General features: G+C 37.2%; 2 protein-coding genes across 9 annotated transcripts in view; one reads left to right on the forward strand and one right to left on the reverse strand.

Moving 5' to 3' along the window:
• The window catches only part of LOC129774820 (uncharacterized), a 676155-nt gene that overhangs the window by 257626 nt on the left and 391390 nt on the right, over window positions 1–27139 (reverse strand). The gene's annotated exons all lie outside the window — the stretch shown is intronic.
• LOC129774822 (uncharacterized) overlaps window positions 1–27139 on the forward strand; it is a 93873-nt gene that overhangs the window by 25712 nt on the left and 41022 nt on the right. For both annotated transcript variants that reach the window (XM_055778824.1, XM_055778823.1), the window contains 4 exons: window positions 3159–3302; window positions 3453–3582; window positions 16039–16172; window positions 17319–17463. In XM_055778824.1, coding sequence (XP_055634799.1) covers window positions 3159–3302; window positions 3453–3582; window positions 16039–16172; window positions 17319–17463 — 553 coding nt within the window. The remainder of the gene's footprint in view (window positions 1–3158; window positions 3303–3452; window positions 3583–16038; window positions 16173–17318; window positions 17464–27139) is intronic.

The raw sequence follows: 27139 nt of genomic DNA on the forward strand, positions 1-27139 counted from the left end.
TTTTCAATTGTTTGTCATTTTTTCTTGGGCAAATATAAACAAAGTTTATTGGCGGCATTTGAAAGAGCATATTTCACTCTACATAATGTGTGATTTTCCAAACTATGTTATTTTTTGTGTTAGAGTAAATTAAAATTGAAATCATGAGATTTTGGGTAAAAAAAAATCAATAACTTTAATTAAGATTGGGATATTGACAAGTTCTGCATCGCAAAATGTTGTTATTGATATGCTCTAAAAGTCATGCGAAGACATTTTTGATGTGGAATTTGAAATATAAAAGTTGCATTAGGGTGACCTTGAAACCCATTTTTTCAAGGTCACCCTAATGCAACTTACAAAAGCAAGATAGAAAAAAGCTTTGTTCTAGAAAGTTGTTTAAAATAACTGGGGCTACAACATTGTCGAACTATGTGTATCTCTATCTTATATAGATAAGAAAGTTATAATTTTTATTTTATCGACAATTTTGGTCACCCTATTTTTGATAACATAATAATGAGCGCTCTATCATATGTAACAACTCTGTCGAAGACAGTTTTTATCTAAAGAATAAATATCTCCCTCAAAGTTGTTTTTAGCACTTTCTATCTAAGTTACATTAGGGTAATCATGAAAAAACTTTTATATTTGAAATTCTACATCAAAACTGTCTTCGTACGACTTTTAGAGCTTATCAATATCAACATTTTGCGATGCAGAACTTGTCAATATCTTAATCCTATTCAAAGTCTTTGATGGCTTTTTTACCCAAAAACTCATGCTTTCAATTTCAATTTACTCAAACATAAAAAATAACATAGTTTTGAAAACCACATATTATATAGAGTGAAATTTGTTCTTTCAAACAAACATGTTTTATGTTTGCCCCAGAAAGAATGAGCAAATGTTTTTTTAGAAAGAAATATCAATAACTTTGAGTGAAGTTGAGATACTGACAAGTTCTGTATCGAAAAATGTTTGTAAAAAAAGTCTTCCGGAGACAGTTTGTATGTAGAATTTGCAATATAAAAGTTAGAGCAAAGAAAAAACAGTTTTTCATTATGATAAACTCAATGTAACAGTGCTGGTGTTTAAAAAAGACGGGTGGGTAATGTCGGGGACATAACCGGAGTGACGTAGGACTATACAAAGGGGACAGCTTTCGTTAAATATATATTTTAAATATATTGTTTTATTTTCTTCTCCTACGTGAATACCTACCTATCTACCTAAAAAATGGATTAGTTTACTGTTTACTCTTTATGAATATGTTGATGGTTCTGAAAAGAACCTTTGGTGTTGTGTTTTTGTTATCACTCGATATCCCCATCTTGTTCGGCTAAACCTTTCTGTTTAGCGATTGCATTTGCCACTCGCCACAGCTTTCACAGTTGGAAAATTTCTTCCCATCCAGCTTGTGACATATTTTACAGTAAATTACATTCAATGGCACGTCGCACTGGTACTAACGCGCTCGGCCTAGCTACCCTTGCGGGGAACTCCAGATCAACACGGTTCGAGCGGGATTTTGCCTTTCCCTTCACTTTTCCTCCTTTACCATGTCCAGACATGGCTGCTTGGGTTGGTTTGTTGATGTGTTGTGATGCGAAACGATGTGGTGTACGGTTTGAATGAGAATGATCGTTACGACAGCGGAGCGGGGATTTTTAAGCTGACTGGCTGGCTCGAGAATTACGCATGTGTGAGACTGCGACCAATGTTTCGTTCATTTTTTTCTTCTTCCTTTCCAATCGTGCTTCATTCTATTTCGCTGCTGCTCTGGTTGCCCGTTTTGGTCGGTACAATTTGAGGAGCACAAAATGGACCAATCAAAAATGGGCACATAGTGCATTTTGACAATGCTTTATATTTCACAATTATTCAATTATTTATCTCAAGAAAAATGAAATGTTATTCGTTATGATAGATACGTAGATATATTTTCTATCAATTGATGCAAAAACCTTTGCGATCTATTGAAAAATGCTCGAGTTATAAGCGTTCCAAATCTTGCATTTTTTCCTACTTGTTCAGTGCCTAGATTTCCATTTCACCCCCTATATCTTCCGGTTAGACGTAGTCCTACGTCAAAAATGGGTGGGCTATATCTATGATAAAGCCGCAAGGTTGACGTAGGACTACCGTTGACTTAGTAATCATTTGTTTGTATTGGGTTAATTATTGATTGAATGAGTGGTGTGTTTGTACGAGCTTTTGTAGTCCGTGCTAGGGAAACACATTCCGAAAATGCATGCGCATTTTCAGAAAAATACCCCCGGCATGCTTCAATTTCAATTTGATACCCTATAGATGCTTAACACATGAAAGTTCATTCGCCTTTAATATACATTCATTCCAGTATGCATATATGCATTAGGAGCAGAAGTGCCCGTGGCTTGCATGTCTTTGCAATGACGATTCCCACAGACACATTGGATTTGAAGTCCGTGTTAGGGATACTTTTAGATCTATTGAGAAATGTTCAATGTTCGAAATCTTTAATTTTTTCCTCATGTTCCACGATGAACTAGATTTTGAAATATTTTTTTCACGAACTATCGAGCAGAATTTTCGGTCAAATGATTCTTCTTCTTGACACCCGTGAACCTGGCGGATTTGAAATAGTTTTTGATGGTACAAGTGTCATGTTTGAGTTTCATCGTTTTATAGAATTTATAGTTTCCAAAAAAAGGAAGTATTCATATAAAACAAATTCCATTTATTTTTACCAGATTCAGAAGACTAGACTATAATGCATCAGCATCAAACATATCGCAATGGGATTCCATTCACTTTACGGCCGGTTTTGTAATATGAAGACGAATGTAACTATGAGTCACATCAGCCTGTGCTATGGTCCGCCGACCTTGATCATCATTACCATACAAAACATTTGTTGTTATCACTCTTGTCATCTGTAGATTATTAGATATAAAAATTAAAAAATTCTATTCGTGACTAACGCTCATAACTTCTATAAAAATTTGAGTTTCAGCTTCGAATTTCCATTCATACTGCAAACCAACATTAAATCACGAACGAAGTCAATTAAAACTATCACCGCAATTATTCGCATCCAACTGCCATCGCAATTATTACCATCTTCACAGAAGGCTGCTACAGTCGGCTGCCGAAATGCGATATTATTCCAACAAAATTATGCACTTCCATTGTAGGGACGATGCCGGCGAGGAAAACTCCCGTTGGAATAACTTTGTCGATTCGATCCGGTCGAAGCTCACCGTGAAACAGGTGGTCGATGGCGTCCGGGCCGGAGGTTCGTTATCGTTTGACTATCTGCTGCTTATCGTTACGGCCGAGTGAGTATGGTTGCAATTTGATTCTGTTTCAATGATTTCCGGCACCTCGACGGGGGGTATGCTCGAACTTCGTTCTAATTGACTCCCGCCACTTGTCCTTTCATTTTGAAAGTACGTGATTATGGCATTACAGCAATTTGGCAATTTCAGTTCACTGGCCGCCCTGGGACTGGTTGAAAACAACGCTCCGAACATTGTGGCCGCTATGCTGGTTTCGCCCCTGATGGGTCCGGTTATGTCGATTACTTTCGGGGCGATCATCGCCGATCGGGAACTAGTGGTAAGTGATTGCACGATGAGTTATTTTTTTGGAAAACTTTCTTCCGTAGGTCGCAGAACTATCGCTCTGACGGCGTTTGGTGATAGACTGTGAAGTCAACTGTGAGAAATTGAATGTACAAATATAGTATGTCGCATTAATTCAATGCGCGAGGAAAAAGATGACCAGCGTACGTAAAAAATGTGAAACATGCAGTAAACTTTTCGAAGCTATACTCGCGTATTAATCTATTGAGCATATTCACAGCGGCAGAATCGCACAATCTAGTTGCAAAGTTGCATCGTCACAGCTGGCGAATTGAAAAAAATAGTTCGTTTTTTTTCTCGATTAGGACAAAAATTCAAACGCCACAATGTTCGGTCTCGTTTTTTTAACGAGAAAACTTTTAGATTATTTGAGGTGGAATATTCATTTGAAAAAGTATTAGTTTTAACTGCCGCGAATAATTCCCAGTCGAATTAGTAGTAGCAGCAGTTCAGAATACCATCAAATTGATGACGAAGGATGGTTCAGCATATGATTTTTTTGTTGGTTTTTGAGAGCACTCCATTCAGCTTGGTTGCTTCGCAATTGATATTTTTTCTACAAATCGCTTCTACGTTTGAATGCATTTCATGCGTTCCACATGGGTTCCGAAAAACCATGAATTCCCAAATAAAATGATACCAATCATGGAATAGTTTTCTCGGGAAAGAGAGCTGAATGAATCACCATATGTTGTTTCATTACTCGAAATTATCCGCTGCTCTGCACCAAAAACAAAATTTCATCCTTTTGTGTATAATCTCACGTCTAGCATTTTTATCGCATAAAAGAAGGTTATGCAGCGCGATATAACGGATAACAAGTTCCCGAGTGGCACACACCGATACAAAATAAGTTTTTCAGAGAGAAGCGAATTGTGTTTGGAACATTCAGCATTTGAGAAGTTGGAAATCGTTTCCATTTGTGAACACCCGCGCAGATGCGTAGAATTAAAGGGGCAACTTTTACGCTCTTGATCTCACTTTTCGCACTTTCATATAATTTTTTCGTCTATTATTTATTCCCATATCGTAATGCTCAAATGTCTTATATAACTCTATGTACACACGCAGTCGCTTTCACTGTTGGTGTAAAACAGGAACTACATTTTCTGTAAGCTTTGGATGTGGGATCTCTTATCTTTTGCAGTGCCTTATCTATCAGGTTGATTGTCATTTAAGGGGGTAGTAAACCATGAACATCATAAATAGTATGCGAAGGTTATAATACACAGGACGAAGGTTGTGCAGGCCACTGATCATTCAACAAGAGCCAAAGGTTGTACCGCTCATGGCAACTCTACACGAGCTGAAGATTGTACCGCCCAGTGACCATTCTGCCTTGGTTTCCTCGAGTCAAGAGAGACGCACCTCGATTGATATGAGGTACAGACTAGGGGGGCGTCGCTGATCAATGGTCAGTTACACCCCAATAGGAAGTATCCCGTGTCGGCCACACATACATAGTACTGGAGACTGCAACATCCCAATTGTGAGATCTTTGTAATACTAACCTCGAGCCAACCGCGAGTAATCGGTTACATATTACTAACATAGTTGTAAGACAAAAATTGTCAAAATATTGGACTCCCGGCCCCGTCAGGCTAACGCCACATGTGCCTTAATAAAATATATATTTTGGAAAAAAAATATTATGCGATTTTCGTGATTTTTATCAACGAGATAATACATTACTATGATTAATCTGATATCACAGTTTTATTAGTTATACATTACTTTACAAACATAGAATAAATTGGTGTCAATTGGACTGTCCCCTGAATAGCCGCAACCGGTTTTCTGAACCCTTGCAGCCAAAACCTTGTAAACTAATGGGGGTTCTACAAGTTTTTCTAGTGGACCGAAAATGGTGTCATTTTTGTAGAAAAAAAAATGCGTTTTTGCCTCAAAAATCGAGACAAAAACATTCACCAAAATTTTACGATGACGATGACGTACGATGACAGGAAATTTAGTGGAGAATCTAGGAAAAACTATTTCATCAAAATCGGATGGACCGTTCCGGAGGTAGAACTCCCACTAGTTTGCAAAACTTAGTTTCGAGAAAAGCGCGTTTGGATCCGCGCTCCATACGAAAATACTTAGGTCCACTAATTGGTTTGTAACTTTGGAACAGAGCATCGGACAAACCTGGAACAAAAACTACAGCAAAGTAGACATCCCAGGTATCTTTTCTGACCAGATTTTTTTTTTTGGACGTAGAACTACGTCTTTCATTAAGGGTGCCAAATCAGAAAACAGGACACGTTTTTATGAAATAAAGTTAACGTTAATAACTATGTTTGCCGCGAACGGATTTTAGCGATTTACATAATCGGAAATTCCCTAAGATTTTTTTAATGTGATATACATTGGAATCTCCTGGTTTGTAAATGGTTAAAATTCATGAAAACTTTGGGCGTTTTCATTTTTCCATACATTTGTTCTGTCCATTTGTGTGCTTTCCCGAACAGAGCTGTCAATAACGAGCAACTTATCGACGACCAATGAAGGGGAAATCGTAGGATTTGAAGTCGCCGTGAACAAAGGAAAAGTAGAAGAACGAAAGGGAATATTTGCCTTGAGTATAAACAGTGAATCTCGCTGAGGCAAACTTTCATTCGGCACTTCGATCTAAGATTGGACCCCACCAGTGGTAATCCAACTTGGATATCGTCGTTTGCTTTTTCTGTTCGTTATTCGTTATTCGTAGCGTGTGTTTTTCTTCCCGCGTCGTACATTGAACGCTTCGCGTAGTGTGTGATGTGCAAGAAGAAGAGGAAGGCAGGCTCGAGCCCTGCAAAAAACAAACGCATTGCCAGGGGCAATGAAATTTCGAGGCAAGCGTCATCTAATGATGCACGCGATGTTGGTGCAATGAAATGCGCTCGCACTGAACCGAGCCCTCGTGAGTGTGACACCGCATCGAACAACAGCGAAGTAGGCGATTTCGGCGCGTCGGTCGAAAATGTAAACGGCTTCTTTGGTGCCTTTGAGAATGCATCAATGCATTAAACTGACGTTATGGCGAAGCAGGCGTTAAGGTTATGCTCCAAAAAAATATTTGGGGAATACCAGGCATCTTGAATGTCTTACTGGAATGTTATAAGTTATTTAGGTTCGCGTGCCAGTCGCAAAACTGCCTTCAACTAGGATTGCATTTGCACTAATATTGATCATAACGAAGCATTGCTACTGTTTTCGAGTTTGTTGATATTAACAAAAAGAGTTTATTTCGCTTGTTTAGTCACCAAGAAAGTAAATGTCGTTCTGGAGTTTTGTATGTGATTAGGTTTCGCTTACCAGTAGCAAAAATTCCTCCACTAAGAGTGACAGCTGCGCTTCTCTCGAGCATGAGAAAGTAATGCAACTTTTTTCGAGGCCAGTAATGTTAAAAGAAGCGTTTCTTTTGAGAATAGCGCAAAATGATGAGAAGTGTTTATATTCCTAGTTTCCAATGTATGGCTCTGTATGCATGCTATGGCGAACGCTTGTTTGGCGCTTGATTTACGTTATACGAACGATGCCTAGAGGTGCGATTCCTTTGAGGCAATACTAAATAACATGTAGCATGATATTTGATACTTGCAAGTGTTGTCATTGTTGTTGTTTCCATGCGGTGCCAAAGATATATTGATGTAGTTATGAGATGTGGAATAATGGTGCCGGTGCAACATGTATATAATCGACTGTAGCCGAGTCTATGTCAATTGCGAAAAAGGCCACCGGAATAGCGTTCGAGGTAAATTTTCAATGCATTGACATGAAATGAATTGCGACATACGATCAGCTAGTGTATTGTTTTGCGAGGGCAAGAATGAATCATCTATCAATTATCGTCAACTTTCAGAGATTATTCTACTAAGCAGTTGTTTCTAAAATTTCACAGCATTTTAAAATAATATCCGAAGGTATAAATAAGCGACTTATATAAAATAACAGCGTAGTTGTACGTGAACAATGCGGTCGTATCTTGGACACAACCTCCTATAATTTTTCACATAATGTCTTCGAGAAAACGAGAGAAACTGCTATGAGAAAAACACTGCAACTTAAATTTCGTTATATCATGTTATACTGTGTTGTTTCACGTGTCCATGTGATAAATATTGTAAGAAATGTTCTACTATAAATTTTGCACGTTGCACGGAGAGTAATGTTTAAATCGGACATATTGGAGGGAAATAATTATTTTTCGTTTAATAAAAATATCTGTTTATGATATATCACGTTTTATCACGCGAACATTTTTTTAGTCACGTGACGTCACTGTACTTACAGTCTGTTATTTGCAAAATTATTTTCCAATCTCTATCGGATGAATAAGCATAGCCTAGTGTGACTAGGCAACTGGACGATTTCAATACTGCGATTCAGGACGTGTCTCACCAGTGCAATGTTAGACCTCATGTCTTTTCGACAACCTGGCAAAACAATATTTGAATTTTGACTGGGATGTGCTACTTTAACCACAGTACTACAGTACCAGAGCGTTATAATATTTTTCATAGATAACTCGTCTATTTTAAAATACCTTTTATTTGATATTGGAGATCGGTAAAGATGTTCAGAAGTTATATTTTTTAAGTAGATATATTTTAAAAAGACTGGCAAAATCGAATTGAAAACAAAAAATAGCAGGTTGTGTCTAAGACACGTACGCATTGTTGACATAGGACTACGCTGTTATTTTATTCAACTCGTTTGTTTATAGCTTCGGATATTATTTCGGAATGCCGGGAATTTTTAGAAATATCTGTTTAGTAGAATGGTTTGATCGCTCTGAAATAATTTTATAGAATCAGTTGACGATAGTTGATTGATGATTCATTTTTGCCCTCGCAGAACAATAAAGGGTGTGTCACATCAAATTGCATCACGGAAAAAACGCTGTAGAAATTCGCCCAGTAGACCGATCCTTTTGATAATTTTAGACAGTAAAATAAAAACTATTAAACAACTTTTAGCATTTTCTTTTTATTCATACTTCGAGCCCAAGCCCGTATGCTCGCACCTTCCTCTTTACCCCGTCCATAAGGTTCTGTACAACGTCAGGTTATAGTTTTTTTTGAACAGAAATCCATTTTCTCTTGAAGTCCGCCTCCGATTTGACAACTTTTGGGTTCTTCCGGAGGGCCTGCTTCATAATCGCCCAATATTTCTCTATTGGGCGAAGCTCCGGCGCGTTGGACGGGTTCATTTCCTTTGGCACGAAGGTGACCCCGTTGGCTTCGTACCACTCCAACACGTCCTTTGAATAGTGGCACGAAGCAATCCGGCCAGAAGATGGTCGGGCCCTCGTGCTGCTTCAATAGTGGTAGTAAGCGCTTCTGTAGGCACTCCTTAAGGTAAACCTGCCCGTTTACCGTGCCGGTCATCACGAAGGGGGCGCTCCGCTTTCCGCAAGAGCAGATCGCTTGTCACACCATGTACTTTGTGGCAAACTTGGATAGTTTCTGCTTGCGAATCTCCTCCTGAACGCTGAATTTGTCCTCTGCAGAGAAGAACAACAGGCCCGGCAGCTGACGAAAGTCCGCTTTGACGTAGGTTTCGTCGTCCATTACCTGACAATGCGGCTTCGTCAGCATTTCGGTGTACAGCTTCCGGGCTCGCGTCTTCCCCACCATGTTTTGTCTTTCGTCGCGGTTAGGAGTCTTCTGAACCTTGTATGTACGCAGGCCCTCCCGCTACTTGGTCCGCTGGACGAATGAACTTGACAAATTCAGCTTATTGGCGACATCCCGGACCGAACTTCTCGGATCACGTCTAAACTGCTTAACTACGCGCTTGTGATCGATTTTTGCCGTTCTTCACCTTCCGGTCGATGGTTAGGTTCTCGAAGTATCGTTTTAGTACTCTGCTGACCGTGGATTGGACGATTCCCAGCTTCTTACAGATGTCCCGATGTGACAACTCCGGATTCTCGAAATGAGTGCGCAGGATTAATTCACGACGCTCTTTTTCGTTCGACGACATTTTTCCAAATTTACGAAAAATTGACAGTGAAGCATGGCCAACGTGATCTATACACTCTTATCTGATCATAAGGGAAAGCTGAAGATATAATTCCTAAAAATTAAATTTCTACAGCGTTTTTTCCGTGATGCAATTCGATGTGAGACACCCTTTATACAAGCTGATCGTATGTTAGCATGTGTTTCACGGCAATCCATTGGAAATTTATCTTGAACGCTATTCCGGTGGCCTGAAAACATCAACAATGTCAATACTGGCAAGCATCAACTGCAAATACCATGCTGCATGATATTTGCATGCATATTTAGTATTGCCTCAGTGGAATCGAACATTGTTCATACAACGTACACCAATCAGTACCAAACAAGCGTTCAACATAGAGCCCATTTCCTCCTCGTTGAAAGCAGTTTTGCAACTGGCACGCGAATCGAAATAACTCATTACATTCCAGCATGACGTTCACGATGGTCTAACTTGATATTCCTCAAATAATTATGGGGCGCACAATCTTAACACCTGTTTCACCATAGTCTCAGTTCAATGCATTCATGCAATGTCGAAGGCACCAACGAAGCCTTTATGATGGCAAACTTCCTTGCGTTTTACAGTTTTCTCTTTTTCTGTTCATATAACCGTTAATCGAAGCGTAGCTGTCATCCTTGGTAGAGAGCGTATTGTTACTGGCATGCGAAACCAAATCACACACACAAAATTCTAGACAATTATTTTCTTGGTGGGCCGTTGATAGCCTAGCTTGATGATTCCCCACACAATTGTGTAGCTAAGAACATTAATGCTATGGCGTCAGTTTGATGTAATGATTGTGATACCAGCGATATCAGCGAGTGAGTTATTTACTCGCGTCCACAGCTCAATCCGAAACGAAGAAATGTGATGACGCAAAACAAGTAAGAACAAGCGATGTTCATTGCTTCGTGTAAAGGACGAGACTGGACGTTTGCCTCAGCAGAGATCCAATATTTATACCCTAGCAAATTTTCCTCTTCGTTACGAGGCACAAACATTCACAACTTAAACTCTGTCCTTGCTCAAATATTGCGCTGTCGCTTAACACGTTCGTCGTCCAAAGCGACTTTTCTGAGTTTCTTGCGGAGCCCAACTTGCGGATAAATTATTAAACGAAGATCAAGCTTAGTTTGTAGACCTCTTTTTCATGATCTAGCAATATTTAATTTAATTTGAAGATGAATTGACAATAATATCACATGCCAAAGTCATATTATTAGGGGGTCTTCGTAGCCACTTGGTTACGCGTTCGCTTACTAAGCGATCGGTCGTGAGTTCAAACTCAGGACCCTCAATTGACCATCTTTGTGTTGTTATAGAATAACTACGTCCACGCAAACATCATCAGCGATGGAGATCGATCCACGGTCGAAGCTAGATCGATTCATCCATACAACTGCTCTGCTCTGCAAGAAACATCGGGCTGCTGTTCTATAAATAACCCAACAATGATCAATATCAACTGTCTCCGCTGTCCGGTCTGCTGAACAATGGAAGAACAGAAAGAATACCCTTACGCCGAAATGGTTACTACTGTGTAATTTACCATAATGTAATGGAACAGAAAACTTAACGCCTAAATGGCTACTACTAACTACTGTGTAATTCACAATTTATGGAAACATAAACATATGTACATGTACACGATTAAAACCCGGCTCTGTAACAGCCAAAAAGCTAATGAGCCTAATAAATAAATAAATGGGATAAAAAAAAGTCATATTATATGGGTTTTGCAAAAAGCTGCAATACAAACCACCTGCGCTATAAATTAATTAAAAGTATAGTATAAACTTTATAATGATATGGTTATGATTTTATTATTTTTCTACATATCCTATAGTTACAGCTAGCCTATTTTATCAAATTCGTTTTAAAAATCCTATTCAATTTGAACGAGGAAAGTATCACTCATATCTGGGTGACGGGGCGACGAAAGTGTTAATTATAAATAGCGTATCTTCGATAGGGTAAATCGGTGGTTGCTCCGTTGCTGTGCGAATTGTTCGTGTTCAAATCGTTCTGAGGACTGGGGTTAAGGAGAAGAGGAACATTCACAAGTCAAGCCCCGCTTTTGCAATGGACAAGAGTATAATAAGATTTCGATTGGGATTTTCATTTTAGTCTCGCTCCACCCAGTGAGCTGACAGCCATTCTAAAGTTTAAAAGTTAATGGAGTTTCTATATCTTATATATACACTCAACAAAAAAAATTAGAGGAACAGAGTACGAAGTCGGAAATTTTAACTGATTTTTGACATACTGTAACTTCATGAAAAATCAATGCATATCGATGGAATGCGCATCATTTTGTAGGTACAACTTTCAGGTATTAGAATATTTTACGTACATATTTTTATCTTGGTTTATGTATGTGTAGTGAGCAACAATATTGGGAAGTTACGAATCGTTCGTTCTGAGAGTCGCGTAGGAATTTGTACTTCTGATACGATTTGCGATTAAATGCTCCTCTAATTTACTCCAAACTTTGAAAAATCGGCTGAACGCATCAATATGAAATGTTCACAGATGTTTAGGGAATATACTAGGCTAAAAATTTGCCAGCAAACATTAGAACTTACTGCGATATTTGCAGAATTACAGTGGATTTTGTAAAGCACTAGGAAAATCCTGTTTTAGACACTTTTTTGAAATCGATGCAAAAATTGAAATATAACAATAAAACAAAAATTTAACGGAGAAAAAATATTCACAACGAGGCTAAGTGCTGATGAAGTGAGGGGGATCAAAACAAGTTTTGCCATGGCGTACACGATTCCCTTTTGGTTATCTGAAACAAAAAAAATCGAACAGATTCTGAATTAGTTAAGATTCCGCTATCGCATGAAGCTCGGACAAGTCAAAAACATCTTTTTTGACAAAACGGCGGTTGGTTGAAAAACAAAACGCGATTTAGAACGTTTTTTTCTTGTGTTTCCCGAATTTTTTAAAATAGTAAAAATTGAAAATATATCTTTTTGAGGTTCGTACGATAGAGAGATACCTGCAGGTTGTATTCATATAAATTCGACATGAATCGTAGAACTTGAGATATCGTGTACGACAGTTTGAAAAAACTAGTTTCGAGAAAAACACGTTTGAAGTTCATTGTTATGGCTGTACCAGGTTAGATATCCCATCACCAAAATGGGTCTTACTCGGTAAATAATAGGATTTTCGAAAAGTCCTTTCCAGGGTATATTCTTGAATGTCAAAACTACTGAAATATGAAGGATTTTTTTTAAATTTTTTTTTCACATTTCTAGACTAGAATACCCCCTTAAACCAGAATGTTCTTGAAAAAACAAAGAAAAATCGATTTTTCATTTCTTCCCGATATTGTTGCCGCATGAACAAGTTTGAAGGGCCACAGGATGGCCACCACTGTTTGAAGGGTTTTATTTTGGGATTTGCGCTTACAAATTACGCTGACGCATATGGCTTGTTGAGTCACTCTCAACCATTTGGCAAGTTCCATTTGAGACCATGACCATGAAATGTCATTTGACATTAAAACTGCAGTGGTGTGCATTCTTTTTCTCCCTTTATTCTGCATTCAAGCGTAACTGCACATATACATCCACCTGCTCACTCACACATCCATACACGATGGATGGTATTCAGACGGATTGCTATATCAAAGCAACCGTCGGACTCTCCCCTATCAAGTGCGAATGTGTTGAATGAACGTTTTCAGCGGTAACGTTCCCCGTGAACACTGTTGTTTAATTACGGGGCGATGGATATCTAATGTATAGGACGAAAAAAAGCCGAAATGTCATATGACATTTTTAGTTCGACGGTTGTTTGACTGTTCATTTTATGATGTTCATTAATGACACAGCACATACGTCTCCATGAACAGTCATACGATGGTGACCATTAGCAACACTGTTTGAGACTGACACGAATATTAATCAATACTGCATACGATGACTTTCTGTTGCTCTTTTCTTCAAATGAAAAAAGAAACCGACAAAGGTTTCCGAGAGTGCTTTCTTGGCACAAAAGATGACATGTTCGGATCAAAAATCGAAATGTTATTTACACTTTCGAAAAATGATACGCAACGAAAACAAAAGAATGACACGGGCACTTGAACATGAAAAGAGTTGAAACATTTTCGGATGCGTTGAGGTCCTACTATAAGTCGGAATCGATTATATACAGACTCGATTATATATTGACTTGATTGTATATGATTAAAGATTTCAAGAAAAAATGTAATATTTCAACGTTAAGGTGAAATTCAATTGGCTAATATAAGTGAATTGGAGTAAAAAGCGTGATTTTAGAAGATTTTGATTGACTTTTCACCAGGAATTGTTTATAACGATATTGCAGCGACATTAAGAAAGATAGAAGTTTGTTGGTGTCAAAGAACCAATTGTAGAGTGATTAGAGATCTTCACTTTAGTTGAAGGAAACAATAATGTTTATTGTGAGTTTGTAGGATAAAATTGATAATAGCATCTTCAAAACTATTATCTTTCACGTATTTCACTTCCAAAATGTTATTTAAATCCACTAATTAGATGTTTCACAACTATATCCTATACTAAATTTTATCATCATTCAAATGAAAGCAACAGGATTGTCCTATGTAGCGTACTTTATGAAGTAGAGCCAGTTAAAGGTAAACAGAACCCGGAACAATAAAGAAGTTCAGGTGGAGGCGATCTGGCATAGTGGTAACATCCATACCTCTCACGCTAAGAGTCACGAGTTCAATTTTCACTCCCGACATTCTCCAAAAAAAATGGAATTATAAGTGACGAACCAGCCAAAATGTGTTGGAAGTCAATATAATAAAGAAAAAAAAGATAAACAAGTTCAATAACTCTGTCATTGTTGAAATTTGACCATATATGATCGTCTATCATCTTTCATCTTTTCAGAGACTCTGGATAAATTTATTTTTTCATGTAAAAAAGTCTTTTCCGACTTCAAGTAGATAAATCAAAAACAAAATTCTTCTTCTATATTCAGAAAACGAAAGATATATTTATAAAAAAACAACAAAACAATTATCTGTTGGAAATCCTTTGAAACACATTTTTACACCCAATTTGTAAAAAGTTCATGTGTTGCATAATTCATTCATTTTCATTCTATTTATATTGTTTGCAAACTTAAATTGATTATACTAAACAATTCAACCATCTCGTATGAGATTGACTCGATAGATGGGAACGAAAAAAATACGCAATTTTCACTCGATTAACGTCATAGAACAATATCAGCAATGAAAGTAGTTTTAATTAGTTCCGCATTTTGCTGCTGCACTCCACTGTTGTTACTACAAACTAGATGAGTGAGCGAAGGATAAAGTTTCCAGTGCCATCATCACCGTCATCTGCATTATGTAGGACCTCGTAACACTAGCTAACAGGGGTATTTGTTTTCCAATATTTTCCGTCCTCTCTCCATATTGGATACGGATACGAACAAATTCAAACTATAATAGTTTGCAGTAATTAGAAATTCGATAGTAATTGCATGTTGACAGTGGATTATGATATCGTCGGATCTGGCAGCATATGTCTGTAATTATCCTGTCAATTTGCTTCTCCCGGCCCAGTGAAATATCAGATTACACATACAAATTCGATCGGTGATGGAACAATGTTTTTCCAACAAAAGCAATACAGTCAGAATAAAAAAAGGAGAAACCCACTCATTCAATTAAAGGTCGTCTCTGGAGGGTTTGATGTTATCTATTAGTTTTTTTTCCCATCTGTTTATTTTATTAGGCTCATGCAGCAATTCAGCTGTTGCAGAGCCGAATTTATTCGTATACATTTTTATCTACGATAATTTTTTTTAGCTTTTTTGGTGTAAGAGTATTCCTATCTTATCGATACACATTTTTATCTATAATAAAAAATCTATTTATCTAAATGGCTACTTTAGGCGTAAGAGTATTCCTGTTCTATCGATACACACATGTCGCATTTTTGTTCTCTATTTAAAAAATGTTCTCTATTTAAAAATGATAGAAAAACTGTACAGGTCGAAACAAGTGGTAGACAGAATGGATCCGATTGAGACGAAACTTTACGTCATCAATTTTACAAACGTGGGTAATTGAAATTAATATTACGAAACGATATGTTATGGAACAAAAAAATATTTTCCATTAGCTGTTTGAAGCTACCGCGTCACATAAACTTGCAGTAAGTTCAATCAAATAATGAATGTCATCCAGTTAAAGTAAGAAATCGTAACATTGTTCGAAGCGTATCTACTTATTCAAACACAGTTCACCGACATATATCTCGAGGCAATCCAATTCCCACATTTATTCATTCATATTCATTTCTCGTTTCTTTTATCCTGCTCATCCCACACAATCCTCGCTGCGAGCTCTGCCGCCATGGCATTCACATGTCGGGTGATGCAGTTATTTACTCCTATCTCCTATTTACAGAAGGTGGGCTTCATCTCGCTGGCCCTTGGAATGTTTATCTCGATCCTGTTTGGATTCATCTTCGGTCTGATCCTGGGCACCACCGAGATGCCCTGGGGATTCGGGGATTTCCCCACCGAGGAGATGAAGGGACGGTAAGTACGTACAATATTTGTCCGGGGTGTTTGACCGCATTGCCAGCTTAGAGTAATTGTTGATAGCGAAACGATGGCTTATGGCTTATTTTACCACTACGGTTCAGATTAAGTACAATTCCACAAGTGCCAGGCAAGCAACTGCTGCAGCAAAAACAGATTTATTCAGTCCACAGAATAGGGTCCCGCCAAATGGGAGTCTATATTTAGCAAGGTTTCACACCCAGACAAAACCGATTCCAAGCCCAGCGCAGCTTCCCACGGGTTTCATAATATTTAATTTTGTAAGCAAATAAATAACGAGTGTGAACGAAAGCTGCGATGAATAAATCGGGTGGGAAAATGTATGGAAATTAATTAGAAAAAATATACGCAACACGTATAGAATGAATCCCGAAAAGCGAAGAGGGTGCCGAGCAGAAGAATTTAGCTTGAGTTGGTCCACCGGATTGGGGGGTAATCTTTTGTGAAGATTCATGACGCTTCGAAAGGACTCTTGTTAAGGGGCTACAATGGCATCGGTGGAATGTGCTTTGCACGGTAACAAATACAGTTTTTTTTTGTGGGTAGAAACAGTGGTTGGAGCGAATTTTTGCAGATTAATTATGTTGAACATAATTGGCAATTCATTAGAGTTGGAATCTAAAATGCAATTACTGGTAACGAATGAGAACGCTCGTGGGTAATTAAAATTAATGCTTGAGATTTAAATTTGTTTTCTTGTATGAGGCGTAGTAAAACATTTGGTTTGCAATCTCTTTTTTTTTTAGGTATATCTCGTTTAAAACAAATACTTCTCTTATCATTCTAGTAATCAATCCCAATTGAAGTTCGTGAAAGGGCTAAGATAACATTATCCAATTCTCCAATTCATTTCATTTTTTGCAGAACAATACCACCAGTAATCAAAAGTTTCAATTAGTTTCAATATTCTCTGCGCTTCGTGCTGAGAGGACAGAAAATAAACTCAGTGGCATCATCATCATCATCTCTAGATGTTGATCGTTGTCATCAATAATAGCGATTTCAGTTTCATCTCAATAAACTACGATTCCATTATTCAGTATTGAGCGATTTTTATTTTCCTATTTTTATCCTTCTCGTTCAATCCGATCGATCCGCTGTCTGCCGCGGCGCTTCCACCAGAGGAAATGCGCGTTCACTCTGGATGGGTATTCTCTGGGCGCTAACATCGGGAAGTGGAGTTGCGGTGGCGCTACTGCAAGGCTCCGCCGGACCCCTGATAGGAGTGGCTATTTCCGCATCGCTGCTGCCTCCGGTCGTCAATTGTGTGAGTATGCATTCCTCATATTGTCTTGATGTGTTTTCGATCGGCGGTTGGCAAGAATAGAAATAGATTTGTCTGTCGCTTGCATCCAATATTCGAAAGTGCTGCGACTACGTGTTACGGTGTTACGTCAATGCTGTTCATGGTGAGATGCATGTATGAATTAGTCATCGGGTGAAGGTTACACAGTGTGCATAAGTGCACAGAAATCACTCAATCGACGGCAAAACGCATCGTCTGGATGCTACCGGAAATTGCCAATATACGGAATGATTAAAGTCGAGAGTAGATTATGAAGCTGATCACGAACGTTACTTCACGATGAAAACGAAATTATTTGTATGCAAAGTTATATACATTCGATAATCCGCTGTAGGTATTTATCTACTTACTATTTTCCAGTGAATAACAAGTTTCAAAACAGATATAGAAAATCTATCAAGAAACGAGTTGTTGGAAATTGATAAAAGGAGTACAAATTACCAAAACAAAAATAAAAATCTTGCATGTCACTCTCAAATCTGAATGATTATTTCGTCTAGCTTACGATGCAGAAGATAATGTTTTTGCCACAAGGCAGTTGATCATTAATTCACGACTCACGACGAATATGACCAATTTGAATTACGGCTGATTTTTGAAAAGTGTGTATTCAAATTCATTGATCTTTATTTCAAAAAATCGTAACCCAAAATTTAAGTGTCTGATTAAAATATGTATTTGACCAAGTTGTTGGAAAATCAATGAACTATTTAGGAGAAATAATGCATAAAAAAAAAAATAATGCAAAACTAAAAAAAATATATATTTAATACCCCTGCTTTGATATTTTTTGTATATTTTTTATTGGAAAACCTTTCTAATTTAAAAAAAACTTGAAGTATAGAAGTGCCGTGTCGGACTCTGTAAAATGAAGGAATGAATTTTTGGAAATTTATGAAATACTAGCTGATCCGGCAAACTTCGCCCCGTCCAAAATTCATTTTTCGTTATCACATTCACGTTTTATTACTAAGCGCACGTTCATGGGTACAATCGCAGAAGTGTTCATTGATTGATCTTCTAATCTACCCTTTAAAATTACTTTTTACTATTAAATTCTTAGTACTTCTACCGAAACTCGTCACTATAATATCAGATTATTTTCAGACACAATTCTCGGTCATGATTTTTTAACAACTTGCAAATAACATATTTCTCCGTTACATGGAATAAATGTTTGATACAGAAAATATGATAGAATAAAGACTACCCTAAATCAGACAATTCCTTTCTCGAGTTTCGCTCGTAATAATACATTCGGTGATCCATTTTTATTTATATAGATAGAAGACAATATAAGAGCGCGTTTTATCACATAAAATCTATTTCCACTTACGAACGAAGATCTATTTCGTTAGCGTAAACATCAAATGGACTAACAACGCTTGTCAATATGTAATTGTAGAACATATGTGAATTGAATATTTTGAATTTTCCCATTTTCCTTCAGAGTTTTACGAAAATTTTCAATATTCATGGTTGGTTGGAATACGCTTGGTTGAAATATGTGTATTATTTTTATGGGACCCTCTCTCCGTTCCAGAGGGGTGTCATACCATTATAGAAACATTTCTCGTACCCAAAAACACTCACATCCCAAATTTGGCTCCATTTTCTTGATTCGTTCTTGAATTATGCAGAAATTTGTGCTTCATTTGTATGGCAGCCCTCACTTTAGAAAGAAGGGAATGGGTATCTAACCACCGTAGAAACGTTTCGTGCCTCCTGAAACCTCCATATATCAAATTTGGCTCGACTTGCTTGATAAGTTCTCGAGTTATTCAGAAATTGGTGTTTCATTTTCATGGCAGCCTCTCCTTATAGAGGGAGGAGGAGTGTTGAACCACCATAGAAACGTTTATCGATCCCTAAAACCTCTATATGCCAAGTTTGATTCCGTTTGCTTGATCGAGTTGTTTAGCGCACCCTCCAGGGGGGCCCTGTAGAGAGGGGGAGGAGGGTCAAACAACCTTAGAAACGTTTCTTGCCTCCTGAAACTCCACATGTCAAATTCGGTTCTGTTTACTTGATTATTTCTTGAGTTATACAGACATTTATTTTTCATTTCTATTGTAGACCACCGCACCCCCTACATTAAAGAGGGAGGGAGGAGTGTCTATGCACCATAGAAACGTTACTTGCCTTCTAAAACCTTCACATGCTAAATTTAGCTTTATTTACTTAATTAGTCCTAGAGTTATGCAGAAATTTGTGTTTCATTTGCCGACATACAAATGAAACACACACTTCAGCATTACTCGAGAATTAATCAAGCAAACGAAACCAAATTTGGCATGTGGATATTTTAGGAATTAGACGCTCTTCCCCCTTCTCTATTAGGGTGCAATAAATGTTTCTATGATGAACAGACACTCCTTCCATTCTCAAAGGGGGTGGGGCGGGGGGTTTGAGGTAAACGGCTGTATAACTTGGCATATAGAGGATTTCTCAAAAATCTGTATCAAAAATTTATTCCATGTAACGGAGAAACATGTTAAACATGAAACATGAAAAATATTGTACGAGAATTGTGTCTGAACATAATCTTATATTATAATGTCGAGTTTTGGTGGAAGTACTGAACTTTTATAGTAAAAAAAAATTCTAAAGACGAAGTTTGCCGGGTCAGCTAGTATTATAATGAAAATTGTGATTTTATGTAGCTTTCATCATCAGTACCAAGTTTCAAAAAAAAAAGGGGGAGGATCGGGTCAAAATTTGCTGATTTGGAGTGGAATTGCCTTACATGTATTTATCAAAAAATATAACAGAAAAATTGTTCATTGCAGTGGAATTATTCCGACTTAAAAGTTATAGAGAGACAATTAGTTAGATATTTGCATCTGTTTACCTTCCGTCTGATCATGCTCAAACTAGTTGTCAAAACTCCTTTCTGGCACAAATTTTCAAATCCGGTAATAGATCCGATTTAAGAAATTATCGTGGAGTAACAATTATTTCTTGCATTCCAAATCTCTTTGAGCAACTAAATACACGAATTACGAATAAGCAACACGGGTTTTAAACACATTAATTATTCAGTCAGCTTTCTTTTAGTAAGTAGTATTAAGTAGTATTAAGAATGTATTGGTCTACAATAGATTGATGACAATAAATAAATAAATTGGAGAGTATTTAAAAAGATATTCTAATTTTTGTTACACTCTTAAAAAACAAAAATTGAACTTTAAAATCAACATTTTGTAAAGTATATTTTTATGTTTTCTCTGAAATACTTATTAGAGAAAATGACGGAAGTTGCCCATGGGAATTAACCTCTGAGTTCATCGGTGAACTCATGGCAGTCAATGTGTTAAATAAACAGCTGAAGTTGAAAAATGCCTAATTATAAAACTAGTTTATAGTCCAACTAGTATTCTAGTTACATATTTTTGTTTTGATGTGTGTCAATTGTCAAAATAACAGGGATTCTTCCCTGTTTTTCTCGTAAGAAATCAAATAATTGAAAAAATCTTATCGTTGAAAAGAAATATAAAATCAAATAAATGAATAATTGTACGGATCATGCTTCCAAAGCTAACTATCAATTTTATGTGCGATCATTATTTCTTATAATATCGATAATCCAAGACGAGAGAGTAATTTCATTCAGCTACAGAGTTATCATTCTGTATAACACATTTTTACTGGACTGTTTTATCGAGCAAATTAAAGCTGAATGATTGAGAAAATTCAATTCATATTATTTTGGTTACGAATAAATGTGTCTTTATATCTTCCATCTCATCGTGCCCATTTAGCAACCTTTCAAGAATCACTGAAAAATATCGAGCTGCCATCTAACATCGTTAGACTTTTATGTGGGGCTATGTGAAGTTTTTGATCCACACCGATCAGTGTTAAATAAATATGGAACAAACACATTTGGTTTAGCATATTCCTTTCGAAGATCGTAGGGTCGGGAAGGTCGGAAATTCCCTTTGATACTACTAAAAATTCAATAGATGGGACCATTGCAGGGATCCAGTAGAGGTTTGTTTCAGGGCTACTGGTTGGACAGCTCCCTTTACCGAATATTGTGAGCAGTGACTGGCGGAGTGTTAGCGTAACTGTTTTCTGGATTTCTCATAAGTCAGTTGCTGGACCCAGCCGCTACTTCAAGAGAATATGACACTCAGCAACTATTTCGTGGCCATTTCTCAGGTTTTGCGAGTTGTCCTGAACCGAGTTACCTGAAGCTATTAAAATCGGACTAACAAAATGAGTAAACAAAAATATCAGACGAACAAACTCCTATGGTAATAAATCATGCAACAGATTACTTTTGAATTGAAATAATGGAGCAGCATTGTGGTTGATTAACGTATTATAAAGTAAACCATCACGCGGTCTCCACGTTTGCTGTTGGATATGCAGCATTTGTGTCATAGAGCAATCCCACGCCAAACAGCCGGAAAACAGTCGATTTTGACACGACTCTCTTAGATTTTTTCAAAACTTGTACATAACATGGCAGCTACCCAAAAACGCAATTTTCTTTATGATAGGACAAATTCAAATAACGACAGATTTTTGGAAATTACATGAAATTAGAAAAACCGAAAAAAAATCCGATGCCAAATGACTTAAAATTGCATAAAACGTCGATATATGGTGTTATCTGGAAACAAAAATTTTGGCTGAAAATCGACTTCCTCGGACTTGGTCCTGAGTGGCAATGAAGGTATGGAAATAAAATCATCGAATTTAAAGAACCGATCATGCACATTTTGTTTATTGGCTCAAAAAATGACCTGTGAAAAATTTTGGCTTAATCGAATATGACTTAGGGGTGCATCAAAGTACTCGAAGTTTTGATTTTTTGATATCCCAGAAGCTCGATTTTCGGTCAAATTTTTTTCCATAATAACTCGAGATATACACGTTTTATGCATTTTTAAATCATTTGGCATCGAAAAAAAAAATCGATTTTCCTAATTTCATATCTTTATTCTCTCCATCCAATTAGTTTTTTAGTACCTCTTAGCAAAAATACAACGATCCCATTAACATCATTTGTCAAACAAATAATCCACAAATTATGCTACACAACACCTTACGCAGAACGGCAACAAAAAATATGAACCAAATCGGTTGCGTGATGACGGCGGCAACAGCAACCGTTGTGGGATAAATTTTCACCTTCAGTTTCCCATCGTTCTCACACAGTTCTCACCACAGCAAACTTCCTTCTTGATATCCGTCACTTTAGCTGCATTTTGACGTGGCCTTTAATCCGGAAACAATGCTCGAATTCACAAAAATTGTATGATCGATCGCAAAAATGAGCAATAAGCCCGAACCTAAATTCACATGAGCTAAAAAGGGCCAATGGTTCGCTTGGATTTATGGAAGCAGCTGAAGATGGTTTATTTATGATTCACTCTGGTTTTCGCGGGGGTCTTGATGTAGTAAAATTGTACATTGCTTCTATTTTAAATGCTCGTTTTGGTCTGTATAGTTTGAGGAGCACATATTGGACCAATCAAAATGTGGGATTTAGCGTGTTTAGATGATGGTTGATATTTCACTGTTCTGCAATGGTTTGTTATAAAAAATGTTTTCTTCAATGTGATAGGCGCGCAAAAATAATTCCAGTAATCGATGCAAACATCTTTGTGATCTATCAAGAAATTGTTGTGCGCGTTTGAAATCTTATACTTTTTCTTAAATTTTCAATTTTTATATTTTCGTTTACACCTTATGTCTTTCTTTCTTTCCGTCAAAATCCCACGTAAGAACAAAAATCAAAAACTTTGCCGCATAGTAATTATTGCAAACGCAATTTTGAATCATTTTGCCATGTATTTCATTTTATTCATATGTACAACCCAAAACTGTTACTGAATGATGAAATACCAATCAATGTGAAGGAAGATAATGATCTCTGAACTAAACCACATTCAACAAAAAAATAAAAATAAATAAAAGAGCAGGTACAAAGTGACATGCGTACCAACATAACTCCGCAAAAAAAATTAATGTTTTTTTTTCTTTATTGACGTGGGACTACGTCTAACCGGAGTATATGGGGGGTAAAATGAAAACCTAAACACAGAACATGCAGGAAAAAATGAAAGATTCCGAATGCTTATAACTCGTACATTTCTTACTGGATCGGAAAGATGTTTGCATCAATTGATAGGGAATATTTCTACGCTTCTATCGCAATTAATAAAATGTTATTTTTCATTAGAGAAACAATTGAATAACTGTAAAATGTTAAGCGTTATCAAAACGCCCTACCTGCCTTGTTTGGATTGGCCCGATTTACGGTTTCCCCAACACAGCCATCAAAACCAAGCAGACTTGGGGAAATCTGCATTGCAAGTACATGAAAGTTGGGGTATTCTTGTTCCGACTGAAATGTGTTTCCCTAACACAGACTTCAAATCCATGGAGCGTGGGGAAATTGGCATTGCAAACACATGTAAGTAGTGATCCCCGATTTTTGAAATTAATCGTTCATCAGCTAATCGAATACTTTTCATCAGTTTGTTATTCGATACGATTAATCGCCCCAAATAATCGATTAATTGATTAATCGTTACACTGAGAGAAATAATTAGTTATACTAATATTTTTCATTTGCTAGAAAGCCATCTGGAATCAAAAAAGTGTTCATTCTGCCTGAAAATTAATCATTATCTTCTACGCTTCCCTAAACTGGTTAAGGAATCTCAATTCGCGGCATTGAGCTTCTTTTGCGAGTTTAGGGGAGCGTTAAAGATAATCATTGAATTTCAGGATAAATCTGCAGCGGCTGTACGTTTTTTTTTTGACGTGGGACTACGTCTAACCGGAATATATGGAGGGTAAAATGAAAACCTAAACACAGAACATGCAGGAAAAAATGAAAGATTTCGAATGCTTATAGCTCGAACATTTCGTACTGGATAGGAGAGATGTTTGCATCACTTGATAGGGAATATTTCTACGCATCTATCGCAACTAACAAAATGTTGTTTTTCATTAGATAAACAATTGAATAACTGTAAAATATTAGGCGTTATCTAAACGCCCTAACTGCATCGTTTTGATTGGCCCGATTTACGGTTTCCCTAACACAGCCATCAAAACCAAGCAGCCTTGGGGAAATCGGCATTGCAAATACACGAAAGTAGGGGGACTTTTGTTCTCATCGAAAAATGTTCCCTAACACAGACTTTAAAACCAAGCAGCGAAATCGGCATTGCAAACACACGAAAGAGCCTAGAGGCGAGTGAACTGAAAAGTTTAAACCCTCTTAAAGCCAAAACGAAGAAAAAGAACACACGAAAGTAGGGGGAGCTTTTGTTACCACCGAAATGTGTTCCCTAATAGAGATTTCTAAACCAAGGTGCCTGGAGAAATCGGTATTTCAAATTCATGCAAGTCGGGGGTATTTTTGTTCCGACTGGAATGTGTTTCCCTAACACAGACTTCAAATCCATGAAGCGTGGGGAAATCGGCATTGCGAATTCATACAAATCGGGGGTATTTTTGTTCCGATTGAAATGTGTTTCCCTAACACAGACTTCAAAACCGAGGTTTCTGGGGAAATCGGCTCTGCAAATAAATGCAAACTGCGAGTGCTTTTGTTCTCGCTTGCCTTTGTGCAGAGTGGAATATGTCTGTCCTAACATGATCTTCTAAACTTAGGAACCTGGGAAAATCGTGCAGCCACTAGAAGCGAATGAACTTCCCAGTTTCAAGCAAATTCGAGATTCGAGAAGTATGTACACTTTTGGGATGTAAACTTCAGAGGGAAATGTAAAATAAAATAATCGTTTGATAATTTTTTTTGTCTTTATTGGAAAGATTTTCAGCCTTAGGCTGGTTCATCAAACGTTTGATAATTTTTCCGTACATATATTTTGTTCTAGTCATCATACCAAACGTAAAAGGTCCGTCATTAAATTTACTTGTAACGAAGAACAATCAATCACAATAAATGAATTGACTTTACACGGCATTTGTTCATTTTTTTCACTCACAGAGCAAATATATTGAACTCAATTGAATTTGGAAACTGTTTCATTCAATCAAGAATTTAATCAATACAAACGAATGATTGCTAAGCTAAGGTAGTTCCACGTGAACCTTGCGGTTATATCATAGATATAACCCACTCATTTTTTTTATTTAAGAGATTTTCAGTCGAAGGCTGGTTCATCATCGAATGTATGTTATCCGTGCAAAATCAAAATTCGCGATTCTTTTTGAACAGAACTCATATATTAGGTTGGGGAAAAACATTATTTTTGCGTGAAATACAAAACTTTATTTAAAATGTTTCGGATTGCCCGATTTGGTTCAAAAATACCATTTGTTGCCATTTTAAAGATAGCCTCATAATGCCTCTCTCATATAAGTCTTATTTATTTATTTATTTGTTTATTTATTTATTTATTTATTTCTCATCTGGCTAGTCATATAAGTCTTGGTCCTTATTGGCGTGAAACTCTAGTAGTCGATTTTCACAAACTTCTCTTGATCCTAATTTCTAACCACTCAGGAAATTACGGAAATTTACGGATCTACGGATTTTAGATTTTTTCTTATAAAAAGGAACTTCCCGCATATGGAGTTTTTCCGGTAAAAAGTTTGTCATTTTCAATGCGATAAAAATATTGGATGTTTACACTTGAATCAAATGAAGTTTGCTACATTCTGGAGCTGAAGTACATGTCTTTCAAATACATGTGATGCCATCTTCGACATAATGCCAACAGTATGACATTCGCTATACATTGTAAATATACTTGTACACTCAATTTAAAAAAAAAATAAGCCGCCCTTTATAAAAGTTTCGTCCAATTTGATGTTTGATCGAGTCTGATCGATTTGTCATTTGGCGAGGAGCTGCTCTAATCGAAAACATCATTCGTTTCCTTGACTTCAACACTTCTGTGTTATGTTCGTATCATTGACCCCAAAGGGACAATTTTCCTATACCAAAAGAAATCCCGATGGTGGGAGACAATCAATCTAGAACGGTGCGGCATTATTTCCTAACCCGAGGGCAGGAAGAGCGGAAAGAAACAGGAAGCTTAATGTCTATCATGAGCCCATTTCTATACAGCGAAACGCTGAAAGAGCGGTGATTTGATTTTCCCTTTTTATGTAATTCTATCGAGTCCTTGGTCGATAAAAGGTTTTTAGACGGGGGCTCTTTATAATCGTTTCTAGTTTAATGACTTGAATGTTAACTGTAGTTAACAAATAGTTGGAAGTCGCTTTTAGGAGTGTTTCCCACTGTTACAATACTTTTCTAATTTTTATGCGTCTCCATTTGAAATGCGATCGATGGAGACACCTGATCTCCAGTTGTAACCGTTGTCTGTGGTTATAGTTGGCTTCCGATGTCCCTGAGCCGCCTTTAAAGCATATTATATTTTCAACTGCTAGAATATTCATATTTTTCCACCGCTGCGTGCGTCCAAAGGCAATGTAAAGTCCCAAATTCGATTGCTCAATCACTGACACATGGCTCTAGCCGCGGGTATTCGCAGCCGGGCGGGGTTTTGCCATTTCGTGAATAGATTTTGATAAACAATGTCGTTAAATTTAATTCGATTTCGAGCCCGTGACGCCCACGTTTGGCACTTAACGAAGCGGCAGATGTCCTTCTGAATTTTAATCGCACATTACGCCA

The sequence above is a fragment of the Toxorhynchites rutilus genome, chromosome 3 (assembly GCF_029784135.1).
Source record: "Toxorhynchites rutilus septentrionalis strain SRP chromosome 3, ASM2978413v1, whole genome shotgun sequence".
NCBI lineage: Eukaryota > Metazoa > Arthropoda > Insecta > Diptera > Culicidae > Toxorhynchites > Toxorhynchites rutilus.